The following is a 19723-nucleotide window of genomic DNA, read 5'->3' as shown; positions in this document are numbered from 1 at the left end:
GCTTTAAATATCAGAGCCACAGAATCCAACAGGTACATGGATAATAAATCTCATTAAAGTTAGAGCAGGTCAGCCCTCTGATGAAGTTAAGCTGTAGATCCTGCTAATGCTCTTGAAGAAAGCTGGAGTGCCCAGCCAAATGAGGATTCTCTCAGCTCACAAATCCATGTCTTCTGAGCCAAGTGGAAATACTGCACGAGCTAAGCAAAACAGAGTTCTGTGTGTGGGCTGGGGTGGAGTTTTTCTGCTTGGATTTTGCTTTCCAGTTGTCTTTTTTTGTTTTTCAACCATGCAAAGAGCAAGCAAAAAAATCCCCAAATTATGAAGCAACAAATACTACTCAGAGCTGAAAATAAAATCCAACTTAGGGGGAAAAAGGTGATGCCAACCTCACTGTATTGAGCCAAAGTTACTTTGATACTGGATTCAAATCTACAGAAATGCATGAGCCCACACAGGCACAAAAAGTACAACAAAGGCCAGCAGCAGTGAACTCTGGAGCACAGCCCATCTGCTGAAGAATGACAGCTACTAAGGATGGGACAGCTTCGTTGGCAGGGCACCCACATGCAGAAACTTTGGGGCACTGAGCAACCTCAGCTGGCAGTCATCACTGCTGTGATTGGAGTCAAGAACACTGATTTACACCCAACAGCAGCTGCTGTATCAAATGCAGGGTGGGGGGAAACAGAGGGCTGAGCACATCAGTACATTTAGAATAAACCAGACCAGGTTGGAAGAGACCTTCAAGATCATCGTGTCCAACCAATCCAACCCACCTAAACAACTAACCCATGGCACCAAGCACCCCATCAAGTCTCCTCCTGAAAACCTCCAATGATGGTGACTCCACCACCTCCTTGGGCAGCCCATTCCAATGGGCAATCACTCTTTCTGTATAGAACTTCTTCCTAACATCCAACCTAAACCTCCCCAGGCGCAGCCTGAGACTGTGTCCTCTTGTTCTGGTACTGGTTGCCTGGGAGAAGAGACCAACCTCTGCCTGTCTACAACCTCCCTTCAGGTAGTTGTAGAGAGTGATAAGGTCACCCCTGAGTCTCCTCTTCTCCAGGCTAAGCAACCCCAGCTCCCTCAGTCTTTCCTCACAGGGCTGTGTTCCAAACCCCTCACCAACTTCGTTGCCCTTCTCTGGACTCGTTCCAGCAAGTCAACCTCCTTCCTAAACTGAGGGGCCCAGAACTGGACACAGGACTCGAGGTGTGGAAAACACTACTACATGGTGTCAAGGAAGGAAATGAAATAGAAGGATGCTCAAATGCTGGGGAAAAACTACTTAAACCAAACATATGAAGTCTGACCCCCTCAGCTTCAGCTCTGGGAGAGTCAAGATTCCACTGTGCAGAGGTGGAATGGGCTCAGACATTAGACATCAGCAGTGGGACTAGGAGCTGTACACAGGTTCACTAAGGGCACCTTTAGTGCTCAGTAACTTTGGCCATTGTGGAGAAATGGCAAACCCTTGGTACAGATATGGTCACTTCAACTATGTTCCTTTTACTGCAGTATTGAAGACATTGCTTTACAGATGGCACAACTGATATGTGCAAAGATGTGAAACAGAGCAGGTGACTTCTGACTTTCTCTGTTCAAGCACAACCCCTGTGCCAAGGTTTAAAGAAAAATCCTCTCCACCCCCATGATGTCAAGCTATTTCTTTTACCAAAGCATAATCTGGTTTGTTTAGGGCTTTGTTGTTTGTTTGCTTGATTCCCTGCCCTGTTTTCTAAAGAGTACAGTAAGAAGAAGAAAAAAAAACCCAAACCACCACCAAAGCCACAACTTCTCATGCAGCAAACGACTCTGGGAAAACATGGAAGCAGTAGAAAATCCTGGATTGTGTTTGACTAGTGAACAAGGTCACAAACTAAGTAGTCTGAGAATTTCTGGTATCTTAGCACCTTTTTTCCACACCCCCACACCCCCACCCCTTCTCTACTTAGCTCAAAATGCAAGACCAAGCAGAACACATGATACAGCCTACATTGGTAGAGGCAAATACATGGTTGGAGTCACAGGAGCACATTCTTCAGGGCTCATGAACCATCACATGACAAACATCACAAGAAGGCAATTTACTAAATGCAATTTAAACTTGAAGAACTTAAGAATAATAACAAAAACCATTATGGAAGCATCTCTTAGGAAGGGAGAAGGAGCTATGCTTGAAAAGACCAAAGCAAATATCAGCTCTCACATTATCTGAAGCTTTTGATTGCTGGTCCTGCCATATCAGCTGGCATTGCCTGAAGCCCCTAATACATACTTTAATTTACAAAGCTCACAGCCAATCAAACAGTCAACCAGCAGTCAGTGAAGACTTTATCAATAAGCCTCTAAGAAACACACCAATATTTGAGTTTCATTGCACAGGCTGTGTTAAGCCTTCTCTGATTTTGCACATTTGAAAGGCAGCAGCCTGCTCATTTGCTAAAAGGCTTCTAAGTAAGAATGGCTTCTTTTCAAAAAAGCAAGAGCAGACACAACCCACAGCCCTTCTCTGTAGCTGTCAAGATGTACTGACAGCTATTCAGAAGAACACACATCCAAGGTCTGCTTCCAGCTCCAGCCAGAACAAAAGCAGAACAGCCTCTTAACAAGACGGCCCTGCACGAACTGCTTTTCACACTTGCACTACCTGGACTGATTTCTGTATCAGGACAAAGAAACTTGGTTTTTATTTCATAAGAGCCACTTTCATTGAAAAAGACTCAAAGCTCTGCTAACATTTTATCCTGACAATTTAATCAAGGATTGGTCCAGTCCTGGGGTAGTGCTCAGCATTTGGGGATCCTGAAGGCTCTTAACAATGATCCACAGGGCCGCTATCAAACAGATCACTGTAGACTCATCCTTGGGATTAAGTCATCTCTATTTGTGAGCCCTGATGTGATGATCTGTCTATTAGAGAACATAAGTAGTGCATGAAAGCCTCTTCAAGGCCTTCACCACCATCTGTGAATTACATTATTAACAATGGTATGAACTTCCTAAGAGCATCTGGTTCTCTCCCCACCCCCTTCTCAAATCACTGGAAAGAGCTCTTCAGTAGCAAAACAGGCACAAGCAAAGCTGTGTCCTTCCTCTCCCTCCACCTCCTCCTGCCCTCAAACAGCAGAAGAGAGATGGGGTTCAGTCCTCCATTTCCATACCCTCCATGTACTGTGCACACCTCTTGCTGTTTTTAAATGAAGATGAACTGGAACAAGTGCCACGTGTACCAGAGGCATTTAACTGGGGAAAGAGGAAGTTTATTTCATTGATTTGCAGAGGCAGCATCTGAAGTATGAATGATGCTGCTGAGCTGCTGCTGCACAATGCATGTGCTGAGGCACAACAGGGACTGCAGTGCTGCCCCAAGACCTCACTTCTCACCAGCACAACTGCTGAAGTTAACCAAAACCAGGCAGCAGCCATTAAGCCAACTTGAATGGTTACTGCTGTAGCTGACCTTCTAGATGCAAAGACACATTTTGTCATCCCCATCCTCCTCCCCACCAAGGATGTTTCAGTGGCTTACTCTGAAAACATGCCAGCTTCTTGTAAACAAGAAGCAGGAAGAGGCAGTATCACCCAGGACATCAGAGCACACTCTCCACTGAACTTTGTGCAGAGTTCACATCAACCAGCCTCCTTGGCTACTCTAAGGGATCATTTCCTCCTATCTCATTTTCTACTGCTTGCTCTCCAAACCCAGCTGCTTTTCTTGCTCTATGCATAGGCTTTCAGGAGCTTCTCATCACCCCAACCTTCTGTGTATATCAGCAGCAGTTTTTCCATTCTGGTTTTCCACAGTGCAATTCTTTGGCTGCACAACAGATCACAATTCAGACAACACTGTTACAGCCCTGGAAGATACAGCATCTTCCTCTGTCTTAAATCAGCAGTACTTCTTGAAAGAAAAAAGCAACATTATGGCCAGCTCAATAAAGACTTCTATTCAGCAGGGAACAGCACCCAAAACGATCCTGCAGTATGCAGTAACAGGCTGAAAATACTGGGTGGGGGAGGGAGAGAACAGTGTTTCGGCACAAATTCACATGGACCTTCCTCCTAACATACCATTCTGATATGCCCACGTTTCACACAACCAGGTCTGTGCTGAGATGCTTGGATGCTCACATAGAATCATAGAATCACCTGGTTGGAAAGACCTTAAAAATCATTGAGTCCAACCATAACCTAACATCTCCCTGTACACAACTGTTAGACCACATCCAGAAATGCCCCAAAGGGCTGTCACCTCTAATTGCCTGCTGAGTTTCCTAGTACTAAGCCAGATTGTGTCTCATGATGACAGAGTTCTTTCAAATAGTGTCCTCCTAAAGCCTTGCTCCCAGACAAGGCTGGGGGACTAGTACCAGTGTGTCTCACTTGGATTTCTGCAGTTTGGTCACTCACTGACTATAGAATCAGGGAATTACAGAATGGTAGGGGTTGGAAGGGACCTCTGGAGATATGGTCCAAAATCTGGTACACCTAGTACCCACTCCTACTGTAATTACAGGTAAATACAGGATTTGTTCAGGTCTACAAAATGATGGGCAGATGTGTTTATTTGGGGTCACCATCACTGTGATGTGCTGCCTGAATGCAGGCTCTTTGGTCAGGTCACAAGAGGCATTTACTGCTGACCTCGAGCTACAGGAAAGGAGGAAGGCAGAGGCACACAGCAGCCTGCCTCCAGAATGGTTCTGCCAGGGTTTAATTTCATTTAGGTGATGACTAGTCACTCTGCTTTGGGTGGCAGGTCAGGCTGAAGATGAACAGCTACCCAGACTCCTGGGGAAGCATGGAGCTGTGGTTTTATGCAGCTATTTAAACAAGAGGGCCATAAGAAAATGAAGCTACTTTCATTAGAAGCTCTGCTTATTGAGTCCTAAATTCTCACTGCAAATAACTTAATGGGAGGGGTGCAGGGAGAAGAAAGGAAAAGAAGCTGGCAAGTCTTGAAGCAAATTAATGATAATTAGAGATGGGCACTGCCAGGACCAGCTCCCAACATACAGTAGGAGCACAGCATCCTCTTGGAAGGATCTCAAGTTGCTAACATTGATACTTGGAATGACAGCAGCTAAAATGGTTGTGAATTCCCAATTTCAAACAGTAGGTACAGGTGACCATGCAATCAAATTAGCTAAATATTTTGCTAAATCAGTGCATTGAATATGACTCAGTGAGCTCATTTTTGGAGGCAGTTCAATGCCTCACTTCTAGGACTGATGTCACTGTCACATGCTTGGAGAGGATCAGTCTGCAGCTGGATATTTTAAAGCCTTCTATTAGGAGTAAAGTCAGGGGATTTCAACAGCATCAACTAATGAATTTGTGTTTTCTTGTAACAGTTTAGTCACCAAACCCAGCTGTCAATACCTCTGTGAGAACATCAGGCCATTTCAGGCAATTCCCCCTCCCTCCAATACAAGCCACTCCACTGAAGAGTGAAAGACTGAAACAACTAAGTTGTTTCCACAGAGAAAGTGTTTCAACAGAAAAGGAAATCAACAAAAAGACAAAGAAACAGGAAACTCTCACTGATTCTGACTGGCTTGTGATAAAATAATCAACCACTGAGAGCCTAAGCTCAGCAGATGTAAAAACACATCAAACAACATTAGCTGGGTAAAAGGTGCTGAGCATCAGCAGCACAAACACTTCAGCAGGGACATTCAACCCTGTGCTCAAATCCCATTCACTAACAGACCAACTGTGAAGCCATCTTTTATTTTGCCATAACCCAGGGGTGTCACTGAAGTTCGGTGGCAAGTGCTCATGCAGTATCTGTGAAGTCTCCCCCAGGCTGCTTGCCCCTGGTACCAAGCAGGAACAATGCATTGCTGCACAGCAGTGTCCTCAGTGCTCAACTGCATGCGACTTTGGGGGAGAACCCCAATGCTCAGACAGGAGTGTTGTGTGCATCAGGCTGCAGGGCAGGTGGTGGTGACATAGTCAGCAAGCTCTCAGCACTGCTTACCTCCACGCCCATTGATTTCAGCAGAAGGCTACATAGGAAAAGTCTCTGAAGAGGAGGCTGAAGTGCTGCCTAACCCATGGTGCTGTCCATACACTATACTTCAGAAAGAGACAAAACAAAAAAACCACAGAAGTGAAGCAGTATGAAATTGTAGCTTTTCAAGTCTCTTGCACTCCATGTTCCAGTTCAGAGGTCAGACTATGCACCCATCAGTTCTGAGCAAGCCCTTCACCACACTGCCCAAGCCTTTCATGTCTCTGGAGTGTAGGATCAGAACAACAGTAATTCACTGCAGGCTTGCATTGCTCCCAGAAGACCTTGGATGAAGATGACAAAGCTTCATGTTCTGTTGAGCTGTTAAATTGCTTTATGAGACTAGCTACTTTAGTCAGGGGCTGTAAGAAAACACACAACCCTCACGTAGCACAGGGCAGGGCCCATTTCAAAGATCCCTTCTCTCAGAGAGGTTCTCAAGCTCTGCATCTGTTCCAAGAGCAATTCCATCCATCCTCATCCGCAAGGCTCCAAGTTTCATTTGTAACAGAGAGACAAAGGCAAGAAGCCCTAAGCTACCATAGACATTAAACCTCCACCACAGGACTACCAGAACAACTAGCAGCTCCAGTGCCTTCAGAGCAGCTGACAGAAAGACCAGGTACTTGAATGTCAGTGTGTGTGACCCACACTGTGAATCTACAGGTGGATAAACACATTTGCTGCACAGGCCGCAGCTAGGATCAGGGAAGGTTATTATAACCATGATAAACTACCTCCCACTATTAATAGTACTGAACTCCCAGAGGCTTATGACTTCTTTTCATGCTGTACTTTTTAATCCTGGGCAGCTGCAGAAAGAAGAGACTAGAAGAAACAAGATCCTTACATGGGCAACAAAGTTGGTGAGGGGCTTGGAACAGAAACCCTATGAGGAGAGGCTGAGGGAGCTGGGGCTGCTTAGCCTGGAGAAGAGGAGACTCAGGGGTGACCTTAATGCTCTCTACAACTACCTTAAGGGGGGTTGTAGACAGGCAGAGGTTGGTCTCTTCTCCCAGGCAGCCAGCACCAGAACAAGAGGACACAGTCTCAGGCTGCACCAGGGGAGGTTCAGGCTGGAGGTCAGGAGGAAGTTTTACACGGAGAGAGAGATTGCCCATTGGAATGGGCTGCCTGGGGAGGTGGTGGAGTCACCAGCACTGGAGGTGTTCAGGAGGAGACTTGACAGGGTGCTTGGTTGCATGGTTTAGTTGATTAGGTGGTGGATGATAGGCTGGACAGGATGATCTTGAAGGTCTCTTCCAACCTGGTCTATTCCATTCTATGTACAAGTTCTTATTTAGCTGCTTGTGGCTCACGAAGACTTTCCCTCTCAATTTAAGAGAAGGTTTATGTATTTAGTGAGCACCTCAAGGGTTTTAAAGTGAGCAGAGCACATCCTTAATTCCAAACTATGCCATTTGCAGGCAGAGCTCCATTTTTTTTTCAGAGGTTTGAAGCCATTTGGCAGTTGTACACAGCCTGGACCAGCCTGCACATTTTTTTCCCTCTTTCTCTCTCTCTCTCTTTTTTTTTTTCTTTAATTTTAGACTTAATGTAGCATGTACTCTCAGAAAGGTTTACAATGCAGCCTTTTGTAGTTGACTTGCTCCAAGCTGGGCCACTGCCAGGTTGTTATCAATGACATTTTAAAGCAGATGAATGAAGTTCTTATTACGGTGACAAGCAGAATTGTGATATGGCACATGCAGACACTGCAAGAAGAGAGCTTGCTATTAGTTTGTCAGGTTAATAAATAAAATAGTGATTTAATGAATAAAAGGCTTTTATTAGGAAACAAAAGATCACAATTAATATTTATAAAGCTTTAGGAGTTTAGAACACCCTTTAAAATAAGATTATTCCATCTCACTCAGAGTCCCCATCATGGATTAGAGATTCTTGAACACAGCTTCTCCTCTTAATTCTCTTACCATAGCAGAGCAATGCAGAAAAGAAAGCTCTGCCTTCTGAATTGGTTCAGGCCAGGCTCAGGCCCGCTCCACTGCTCCTTCAGGAGGAAGCTGCTCCATTTGAGATTGGCAATATTGAATCACACAGAATCACCAAGGTTGGAAGAGACCTCAAAAATCATCAAGTCCAACCTGTCACCACAGACCTCATGACTAAACCATGGCACCACATCCAATCCCTTCTTGAACACCTCCAGGGATGGTGACTCCACCACCTCCCTGGGCAGCCCATTCCAATGGCTAATGACTCTCTCAGCGAAGAACTTACTCCTCACCTCCAGCCTAAACTTCCCCTGACAGCAAACGTTTCTGTTACGTCTTCCTGGCTGCAGCTAAAGGCTGCACCTGTTGGAAGAGCTGCTGGTTCCTTCTCACAGCAGGAAGTTCTCACGTTTTACACAGCGTGCTTCCACAGCGCACCCAGGCACGGAAACCAAGCCAAGAGGAGGGACACTGCGCGTTAGCAAAGTTGACTGCACTCAGAAGTCAGCTGGCAAACCACTTCCCATCCTCTGTTCCCCCCCAAAAAAGTTCTTCACAAACACCCTGCTGGTCTCTCTCAGCCGCTTCAGGGTTCTTCAGCATTTCCCACAGCACGTGCAAAGAAGTGTTCACTACCAAAGTGAAGTTTAAAATGTGAGAAGCCTGGCCAGGATGTCCTACTGCAGAGCAAGTAGTGAAATCCTGATGAATACAGATGGCTTCTCACCTCAAGCTCTCTTTGCACCTACCCCCCTTAGCTCAAAGCATTCTGTGGTCATCTGCCCTGAAACCAAACCTGCCAGTTTAAAGTTTAAACAAGCTAAGTAGTTTGGATTGGGGTTTGTTTGAGGTTTTATTTTCTGGGGGAGTGTTTGTAGGAGGGGTTGTGTGTTTGGTTTGGGGTTTGGTGGTTTTGTCTCGCTGGGGTTTTCTGGTTGTTTGGGTTTGATTATTTATTTATTTAGAAGGAGGCATATCTCAAGTCTAGAATCAAAATGTGAGTGATTCCGCAAGCTTAAAAATTCATTTTGGCTCCTGCCTTCTCCTCAAATACTAAAAACCTGTGAAAGTTTTGCCTTCTCAAGAGAAAGTCAAGTCTGAACTTCCTCACTCACAAGAAACCATGCAGAAAGTGTCCTGAAACAACCATCTCAGCCATCGACAGTCAACATGAACAGATTTCAGTTAAACAGAGCTTCCTCCAGACGAGAGCAGTTTCTGCTATATGTGTAAAACAGAAAAAAATCCACTGCAAAGACCAGAAGTGTGGGTTGCAGAAGCCTGTGGCACAGTTGTTATCTTTGCAGCATGAAGCACAAGTTGAAATCAGGGGATCTGCAAAGTATATGTGAAAAATACTCCTTTCACCCACTGCAACTATGCAAACTCCTCCAGTCATACTATAAACCTTAGCTGATGAAGCTTCCCTTGACTTCAACTTTATATAATTATGCCCAACTTTTGGGAAGGCATCTGAAAATGGGCTGTTTCATACTGGTTTTCCCTGCAAATCTCTTTAGTTTATTTTAAGATCCAGGAGCAGAGCAGAAGCTGCAGAGGACAATTCAGTCCCAGTCCATTGCTGAGGCAGTCCCAGCCAGCACACAGTGAAGAGCTGAGGGCCAGAGTGGCAGGCTGACACAAAAAGCAAGAGGTGACACATTAACACTTGAGCTCCATCTGCAATTGTGCTGACAAGTTTAGGCAATGTTAGTTCTGACCCACACAAGAGGGGTAGCTGCTGCCTGCAGATCCACTTCAGTGTTGAAATTCAGGCTTGCAGCACATTCTGTGAACTGCTGTGCCAGCAAAATACCACCAAGAAGCAAGAAACACCAAAAAGAACAACAACAAAAAACCCCAGTGCCTATATTGTCCTGTTTCACTTCACTTTTTGGAGTCACAAGCTTGCTATACCACACAAGGACAACTCAGCTGCAAACAAAACAGAGGAAGCTCCCAGCAAAGAAACTCACTGGATGTTACATAAGAAAAACACTTGCTCAGAAAGTGAATTAAGTCTTTGCCAAAGGTTCTGCAACTCTAAAGGCAAGGGGGAAAGCTGTCATTTCAAGGTTTACACCTCACCCAGGAACACAATGCAACATGGCAGCCAGTTCACTCTTGCATGCCACATTTTGAAGCACTGTGTTTAAATGCAATGGTCACAGCATCATCTGAAGAACGTGCCCAAAGCTGTTTGTTTTAAACTGTCTTAAGCTGTTGAGGAGGGCTGTGGAAAGGAAGACAAAAGGACGACAACAACAAAAAATAACAGCCCAAACAAAATCAATCCTTACTCCATATGGATTGTCACCTAGCATTTCCTCTTGCAACTAGGTTTAGCTCCTGTCTGTAGGTCAGACAGCTGAGTCACTTTCCTGCTGGCCCCACAGCTATTTATGAGCTACGTTTGCAGTGTGACACTGCTTCCTACAGAAGATGCTCCAGAACTCAGGACTACTGCAAAGAAACAGCAGACTCAGGATGATGTCTGGTACTGCACACGAAGCAGGACATCTCACAGACAGCTGCTGCCTCTCTGCTCCTAAGCATGAAGGTCCACACACAGAAGTTCTGGGTCTTCAATTAGAGTTTGCTGAGGATTGGCAATTTCCTGGCTGAGCAAGACCTTGCAAACCTTTATTTTTCTGAGGGAGGACAGCAGCCCACAGGTTTTCCACATGCAAGGGAAGGTTAGGAGCTTTTGTTTTTATATGCCTGGAAAAGGGCACTTGGGACTCTTCAGCACTCAGGAGCTTCAGAGATTCATGGGAAAGTTCATCTTCAGATGGATTAAGCCAAGGGGTTGGCCCTGCATCATACAGTAGACTCAGACTACCTCTAACTACTAACAAAGCTCTCCTTTGGAAAGCAAAGTATTTTATACACACAAGACATATGTCCTATCCTTCCCTCTCATCATCACACCAAAAGGCAGAGAGATGAAAAGCCTGAAGTGTTTTGGTTGTTTTTTTCCTTAAGACTCCTAATACACACATTTCTCAGATGTTAGCCACTGAAGCTGAAGCAAGCCAGTTGAGCAAGTCTTAAGAGTTGTTGCTGCAATTTAAAATGTGATAATTCTGTACATCAAAACAGAAGGGACATGGTAACAGCCAGTGAGAGTGATAGGACAGCTACAGTCCCCTGTGACAGGACCAGTTTTGCAGATGGGAATCCACTTCTCAGCTATTTCATCCACTTAAAAGTGGAAGACAAATGTACCTAGCTCTGCAGCATTTGCCCTTTTGCTAAGCAGGCCTCAAGACCTGAAAAATGAATGCTGCATCTCTCAAAAGAATCCTAGCAGTGCCATTTTCCCCCAGCTATTTCCTATCACTTCTCATCTATCAGGGAGAATAAACTCCTGGATTTGAAACCTGCTCCAAATTTCCTCTGGGGCATCCCCACTCACAGAGCAGCAAAGCCAGTTACAGGCAAGCTAACAGAAGCAGCCTGCAGGTTGTCTCCCAAGGCAAAAGTATCATACACCAGCTTCTACAGCATGTGTGTCAAAGCCTCCTAAAGAGAGAAAATATGGGACTCACACTACACAGGAGTTAAGTTCTGGCCTTCTGCCTTTCAGATCCTGCTTATCTCACCTCAGACTTGTTTGTAGCTCATCTCACAAGGAGCCTGGCATCACAACTCACAGACCCACACAACCCCTGAGGTGACACCTGTGGAATTTGCTTCCTGGAGATCCCCTGCTTTCTTGGCTTGCAGACAAGTGGAAAGCTCAAGCATCCAAGGCACCTCCTGAGCTCTGGTATGAGAACATTTGTCTTCAGCTTTTAACTGGATGAAATGCCTGAGAAGTGGGCAGGGACAGTATGATCTGTGATAGAACAGGTCTTTCAAAACACAGAATCATGGAATGGTAGGGGTTGGAAGGGGAGATCATTGAGTCCAACACCCCTGCCAGAGCAGGATCACCTAAAGCAGATCACATAAGAACACATCCAGGCAGGCCCTGAAAGGCTCCAGAGATACGAGACTCCACCACCTCTCTGGGCAGCCTCATCCAGTGCTCTGCCACCCTCATAGAAGTTCCTTCTCATGTTTAGCTGGAACAGGTCAGAATAAATATGCTAATATCTTCAATTATTTCAATACAAGAAGTTCATACTGTGGTCTTAAGGTCCCCACTAACTTCATCTTCAAATAGCCCACACTGATGCAGCAACGTTATTATTTCCACGAAGCTGAGGAGCTCCTTGGGAAGAAGAGGACTGGCATACCCCAAAGCAGCGAGCAGCCACGAGCACAACACGTTTCAGTGGGTGCCACAGGCCTTTCCTTTGCCAAGGCCATAAGAAGTTCACGTCAGAGGGTATGTGACAGGAGTTGCAGGATTGCTGGCACACACAGCAAGGCTGTGTCTCACCATGGAAGCAACAAGCTGCTTAACCGTGTGACTCATCTTACAGCAACGCTTCATGCCTTCTGAGAGGAGATCAGCCTCCAATGAGCAGCACTGATAAGATGCATATTCAGAGGAATTCTATCTGGGCAAAAAGCTACTGACACATTCAAAACTGCAGATACAGAAGCCTGCCCAAATGCTAAGTAAAACACAGACACACACACAGGGCAATATTATACTATGGCAAATAGAACATTTTGCAGATGGCTGACAGTGATGCACTCAATTCACACAGCCCAACTCAGAAATGCAAAAGCTGATTTGAGCCTTCATAATTTTTTTATCCCTTTAAACAGAGAGCTCTGGAGCAACAGCTCTCAGCCAAAAGGTCAGGAGTCCTGTCGGCCTTCTTTCAATCACTGACTGCTTCCAACAGGGAGCACCTGCTGCTTTTTTGTGCTCCCAAGTTCCGCCCCAACCTTTACACACAAAAATAAGGGATGAGCTTCACTGTCACTACCTGATAAACAAATTAAAAGGATGCTCAGGCAAATCAACAGGACAGAGAGGAGACTCTTCTCAAATTCACAGGCTGAACTGAACAACTTGGAGGCTTGGAGCAGGCAGCTGACAAGCCTGGTGCTCTCATGTTGCACGGCCAGTTGATAGAAAGAAAGTATCAGTCGCAGAAGACAGCAGCTTAGGACATACAGCCTGCTAAAGGCATCAGCAAGAGTCAGATATGAAGACAGTACAGGCTTCGTGTCAGTTGAACTCTAAAAGCACCAGAGCACTTTTGAAGTTGTGCAAGGACAGCAAAAGCTTCCAGCACAGAGAGGTTCCTGAGAGCCAGCCTGCAGAACAGCCTTCTCGCCTCAGCAGAGTGAAGCTGCACTGGGGTACTGGGAGGATGTGGTTCCTTGTGACTGAAGAATGAAACCTTGAGCTGCAGGCTGTGCTCAGGGAGCAGCTCCACTGAGCCAAGCTACCCAAAGGCTATTTATTTATTTATTTACTTTAATTCCCAAGACAGAATAGTTGCAGCTATAGATCCTTCAAGCTTTTCTTCCACTGACTGGAAATCCTCAGGCATTACCTCTGCATCATACACCGAAATACTTCCAGCAGAGCGCTCTTTGGCTGGCAGTCTCCACTGAAAATAGTATTCTCCACTTAAGCAAATGTGTCATTGACTCTCAGAGTAACTGTAGATATTACAGCACCCTGCCCTTTTCAATCTTCTTTCATTGCTTAAACATCAAGAGTCAATACAGGTCAGATAATGACTCATTACAGCATCACAGACTATTTACATTTTCAAATTACAAGCAGCTCCCTTTCAAAACACAACGATTTATGTACCCTCATTTGTGAGGTGACAACTTCAGATTTTGAAAGGTGCAATTGAGCTGGAAAGAAAAGAAAAGAAAAAAAGACAAGACTCTTTCTTGCACTCTGCAAGTTTTAAGAATGTTTCTAGATGATCCTCAGTGAGGCTGCAATTCAGCTGTCATCCTTCTCACCTCCAAATACTGTTCTCAACCTAAAACCAGCCCTTGCATTTCATGCTCTGAAGGAGCCTGCTATGTGTGTATACAACAGACAAGCCTTTAAGAGAAGGACTGGTTTTTTGTCACCCAGCAGCTTCAGCTTAGCCATCAAGCTGCTCTAGGAAGAGCAGTCTCACCACATGCAAGCACATTTACACATGCCAAAATTCTCTGCATTGCAAGAGCCTGGTCTCACACAGCTGGACAGGAACCTTCCTCTTCTAACACTACAGCACCACACCCAACAAGGAGATAGAGGCCTCCCATCTTCCTTGCAGAGCTTTCAACAGAAGCAGAAATTTGAAAGACATAGAGGAAGTTACAAATCACCTCACTAAAGCAATTTTGTTCTATCTCCCAACTGGTGACAGCTGGCAACACAGGAAATTGAGGTATCTGTGCAGCACTAAGAACTTTGCCTAAAGCAGGAACCAGCACATTCCTCTGGTCCACTGCCTCTGAAAATTTCAGATTTCAGAATGAGCTATGGCTGTACCTGAAAAGCATCACTTGAGGAAAAGCAAGAAGTAACAGATGATAATAGCTTTAAATGTTAGGGATTTCTAAGTCTACTGAGCATTTCACAGGAAGCTTCTGTTCGAGCTATGTTGCAGTCCTCTCCAACAATCAACTCTCCACAAGCCTTTGCCAGCAGCAGCTGCTACCAAGACCTTAACTAATTAAAAAAGGGGGAAAAAAAAAGTTCTAAATGAGATGGACAGGACTTATCAGTGATTAAGTAAACTCACAATTACCACATTGTTTAATAGCAATTGCAGGACCAGGGGTAGAGAAATGTTATATTTAGCTCCCCCATAAATAAGTGGGAAAATATTTCCTGTAAGTTCCACCAGCAAGAAGCTCTCAAGCAAAACATGACAGACTCCCAAATACATTTGCAGGACTCTGCTTCCTGCTCAAGCTGTTCTCCCAGGATTAAGCAGGGGAAGTCAAAAGGCTTAGGCTTTAATTTGCTTTAAAGTTGATGGGGGTTAGAGGTTTGTTTTTAAACGGTGTGTTTTGGAACAATATATGCAGCATATCTTCTCTTTCTGGGTCAGTCACAGCCTTCCAATAAAAGCATATTGTCTCCCTGAGGGTAGGAAGAGGAGTGAACTGTGAGAGCATTCAGGGCCAGATTGCCTGCCCAGCTTCTTCACCTTGCAGGAAAGCCATGTAATAGCCAAGGGGGAAAAAGCACTTAAGTTACACATTTGTATTTTTGGTAGAACTGTGCATGAAAATAATTTAAAAGAGCAAGTTCCAACAGATTATTTCCCAATACAGATAATTATCAGAAGTCTTTTGGAAAGCTACAGAGTATTAGAGCAGTTTTCCACTACTCCCATCACAACAACAACCCAAATTTGAGGCGAGCTTGGTGACTGAAGTTACCCAATGTCTTCCAGAGCCACAGATAAGGCTCACAAAGGATTTTGAGGCAGGCACCTTTCAGTAGCTCTTCTCTGCTTTAGCTAGAATTCTTCCTTACAGCTTGTTCCCAGACCTGAAAAGGTGGCTGCTGTGTCCACTTTCCTATGGAGAGAGCAGTAGAGGTACTCCATGTGTGTCAAACAGCATATGACGTCTGCAGCTTAACACCAGCAGGAGACTGAGCGATGGTCCACTGCTCAGGGATGCAAACAGCAAAAGGCACTCAAAACTGATGCATAGAAAAACCTTGATGCATAAAATGACTCCCTTTGAAAATGTTGTGTTTTGTCAGTGTCAGTGAGCAGCCTTTTTAGTTTTTTAACTCCAAAAGCAAAGGATGGAGCAAGTTAAATTCACTCAGACTTCTTTCTGTTCATTATCTCACAGTTGTCAAAAAAAGAGCTCAAAGAAAATATGTTTTCTTATTTTTCCACTGAGATGAAGATGCTAGATGGGAAGGGTGGGAAAGCCCTAGCACTTGACAAGATCCTGTCCTGCCAGCAGGAAATATGGCAGAGATGTTGCTGAGTACAGTCAAAGAATTTGGGGCATGGAGAGAGAAAGTAACAGGCTACATCTTTAGCTCTTTCAGGTGGCTCAGGCAGACCTCTGACTGCATGGCTGAGCAGCAACATCTGAACATGGTGTTTCTATTTTACTGCTTTTGTTCACAATGGGACTGCTGTGTCCACCTGCTGTAATTCCAGTGGTACTTCCAGGGCCCTTTCCTGACTCAAGTCTTCTCATCCTCCCAAAAGAAACTTCTCTGAGGGGAACACACAGGAGGGAAAAAAACCAAACCAAAACAGCAATCAAAGGCATTGATGAGGATGGAGCAGGCCCTCTCTGGCTCATGGTATCTTTACATTTTCCTGTACTACCATTTTTGCTCACATGGCACATCAGAAGACAACAGCTCTGCTGTAGGGAAGTGAAGACTGGAAGACTGCAGTCTTATCTCTCGAGTGGCTGCACAACCAAAGGCAAGAACAAACAGATAGGAGAAGTCTGGACAGACAATTAAGGGAATTTCACAAGTCATCAAGTGACCAGAGGACTGTAAATGTATAATCAACACTTTGCATGAACAGCCCTGAAATGAACGCTCACGAGATGCTCTGTGGCAGTAAGAGCAAAACCTATAAATAAAAGCCATCCAATTTCAGAGTGATTCAGATCAGCTATTCCCCTGAATCCCTAAGAGCCAATTATAACTGTTTATAGGCATATTTAATGCAAAAATTCAGTTTGAGGACATCAATCTCACCCTTTCTCCTTGTCTGAGAAGTTTATCTCTAAAGTAAAGAAATATCAAGGCATTTAAGAGAATCCATTTCTGTCCTCAAAACTCTTAGTGACCTGGAAACAGAATTAGACATAGCCATATGCTTGTACACCAACACACTTCTTCCTTGCCCACAAGCTGGAACAGTGAAGTTCCAGCAGTTACCAGATAATCCTTGGTCAGAACTGGCAGGGTTTCACGCTGCAAGTCAGACCCTTCTACTACTCAGAAATTGGAATGGAATGGAATGGAATGAACCAGGTTGGAAAAGACCTTTGAGATTGAGTCCAACCTATCATCCAACACTATCTAATCAACCAAACCATGGCACCAGGAGCTTTCCTTTAAAGAGGTAACTTGGAGATAGTTTGTATAGAAGGAAACTACCATCAGTTTACAACAGATTGGTTGAAATAATTTCACTTAAAAATGAAAGAACTAAGTCCTCCTGCTGAAGTCAACAAGGATCCACAAGAAGGGCAAGCATGGCAGGCTTGCAGGAAAAAGGGCTTGCGAACAGGGATCTGCAAGGCTTAGCAGCCTACGAAGGATCATCATCTGAACTGATACCAAAGTTCTGCTTAAGGAACAATTTTGTAACACAAGAGGACCACTCACAAGCTCAACAAAATTCTGACTGAAGGCTGGAGAAACAATCAACCCCAGCTATCTAAGAAGAGGCTAAAAGGGCAGTCAAAACCTCAAAGTGTGTTTGGGAAGTGGTAACAGGAAATGCAGAATCACTCAAACAATGGCAGTTAAGTGAAGAATGTAATTTCCACTTTAGACTGCAAGAAAAGTCTGAGAAAGTAGAAGTAATTATGAGAACCAAAACCAGACCCAACACTTCTTCTGCCATAGGGCAGCAAGGATTTACAGAGACCACTGGCAGAGCATTCACCTCTGTACTATGAGATTGAAGAAAGAGAATATAGCTAAAAACACCAAAGCTGCATTCTCTGGGTTTATCAGGCTCTGGAGGGAGTTGTTTATATACATTAAAACTAAGTAGTGTCCAAAAATCAGTACAGTTTCAATTTAATTTAATTGGCTGGGAAACAGCCTGACTGTTCCAGATGGGAAAGCCTTACAGAATGCAACTAATTGTTCATATATATCAGATGTTTCCCAAAGGAAAGGGTTATGCATCCAAGTGGTAGAAAGAAGGAAGATGCCAAGAGAGACCTACCTACTCTCACGAAACATCTTAAAAGCAAGCAATGTGTGGAAGAGGAATAATGGAAAGGATAAAGAAGTCAAAAGGGGGAAGCAAGCTCTTAAGTAATGCAGCACATTTATAGCAGAGCAATAGAAGTGAAATTAATCTGGGTTGCTAAATAAACTTAATTTAGGAGAGACATGGGAATGAAAGGGGTGGGGGGAAAAGAAGTGTTCTGACAGTTAAAATGCTGCTGGGGCAGGCAGGACCTGTCAAGTAGCTGATCTAGTTTCAGAAGTGGTTACCTAACACAACAAGAAATATTTTCAGGGTAGTTGGCTTTTTCACACAGCTCCCATGAGGGAAGCAGCTGGGATTTCAACTCTTCTTCCCCTCCTAAACATTTGCAAACCAGACATAACACCATAACACCCTGGTGCACCAGGGGGTTTAAGGAAAAAAGCTAAGAACTAAGCAGAAAGTTGAAGCTCAGTTTTCATTCCCATCCTCAGTTGTATTAGGAGTCACATAATGGGTAGGCAGCAGTTTAAGGGGTAACTATGCAGGGTTTTACAAGACAGAAGCAGGAAAAGAGCAGCCTGTCTCGAGTTTAAAGAGCATGGAAAGCAAGAAGCCTTTACAGCCGCCTGCCTCACTTCCTGATGGAGGGCAGTGACGAGAACATCATTCTGCACATCCCATCCAGAGACCTGAAACCTGGCCTTTCTCTCTCTGACTTGGGCTTGACACAGCCTCTTGGACACTCAAAATGAAGGGAAGGATTGTTTCAAAAAATAAGTATCTTGGCTCTTAGCAGAGGAAGGGCCATGTACTGGAGATACCCAGAGGGTACTGTCAGATTAAATCAGGTTAGAACAGCCGTAGCCGGAACAATGTCAGTTTGCTGCCACGATCTTCCCGCCTCTCTCCCTGCACATACAATGACAACAAGACCAACCCAGGCTGTTTTATTGAGGCAGTTCCGCGCTGCGGATGGGGCAGCAGCACCTTAGCACAGTGGGTGAGGCTCGGGGCGAGGTCTGACCGGGACCCTGAGGGAAGCACCTGGGCTGCAGTGTGCGAGAGCCGTTTCGCAGCCCGAGGGCCAGGAGCGCTGAGCCCGACCGGCTCCCCTCAACCACCCCACCCCAGGCCTGCTGAGGGACACCCGGGACCCCCGCCTCTCCCCTCGCTTATCCGGGCCACAGCGACGCGAGGGCCCCGCAGGGATGTGCGACCCCGCTCGCAGATCCCGGGCCAGGGTCGCTGAGGGGAGCGCTCGGCACTGCCCATAAGGAGCTGTCAGGGCCCGACGGGGCCCGGCTGGAAGGAGGCGGCGGGGAGCCCAGGTAGGGGGGGGAGCGCGAGCGGTCTGGCGCACGCATGCGCACCGCCGCGCGCCGGACCCTAACGGCCACCAACCGCCGCGCTCCCCTCAGCGCCGGGCGGGCGGGTGGACTCACCGAGGCGCAGGGGCTGGAGGTGGCGCTGGGGGTAGGCGAGCGCTGCACCGTCACCAGAGCCATCGAGAGGCGCGGCGGGGCCCCCCGTCCGGCCGGCGGGGGCCTTACTCCATGGCGAGTGCCGGCGGCGGGAGGGCGGGGAGGGGAGCGGAGGTGGCGCGGCGCCGGCCGCAGGGGGCAGCAGCTCCACGCGCGCCAACGGCCTCACGCCGACTGAGGCGCGCTGGGGCTGGGCCGGCCGGGCACAATACGGCGGCAACGCGCATGCGCCACCTGTCAGCACAGCGCCGCCTCCGGGCCGCGGCGGAGCTTTAACCCCTGTGGAGCCGGCGGTTCCCGCGCTGTGTCTCGGCCCCTGACAGCTCCGGCGCCTGAGGGGGGGGGGGGCTCGGCCTTCCCTCAGCGGCGTCGGCCCGAGAAGTGGGTATTGGTGCTGAGTGCCAGCTTGGCTGCGGTCACCATCAGGCAGGGCTCTGCAGTATG

At 46.1% G+C, this 19723-nt stretch overlaps 2 protein-coding genes across 4 annotated transcripts in view; one reads left to right on the top strand and one right to left on the bottom strand.

Moving 5' to 3' along the window:
• The window catches only part of SSH2 (slingshot protein phosphatase 2), a 105019-nt gene extending 85489 nt beyond the window's left edge, over positions 1-19530 (bottom strand). Inside the window, 3 exon segments of the mRNA XM_068154519.1 lie at positions 19241-19337; positions 19339-19493; positions 19495-19530. Coding sequence (XP_068010620.1) covers positions 19241-19337; positions 19339-19493; positions 19495-19506 — 264 coding nt within the window. The 5' untranslated portion in view covers positions 19507-19530.
• EFCAB5 (EF-hand calcium binding domain 5) overlaps positions 19185-19723 on the top strand; it is a 39949-nt gene continuing 39410 nt past the window's right edge. For all 3 annotated transcript variants that reach the window (XM_068154517.1, XM_068154515.1, XM_068154518.1), the window contains exon 1: positions 19185-19271. The gene's annotated coding sequence lies outside the window, so the exon portion shown is untranslated. The remainder of the gene's footprint in view (positions 19272-19723) is intronic.

Source organism: Melanerpes formicivorus, unplaced genomic scaffold (genome assembly GCF_026170545.1).
Source record: "Melanerpes formicivorus ecotype bairdi unplaced genomic scaffold, bMelFor1.0.p_v2 SCAF_29, whole genome shotgun sequence".
Classification (NCBI taxonomy): Eukaryota; Metazoa; Chordata; class Aves; order Piciformes; family Picidae; genus Melanerpes; species Melanerpes formicivorus.
Note: the sequence above shows the minus strand (reverse complement) of the source record. Positions and strands in the feature narration are given on the sequence as shown.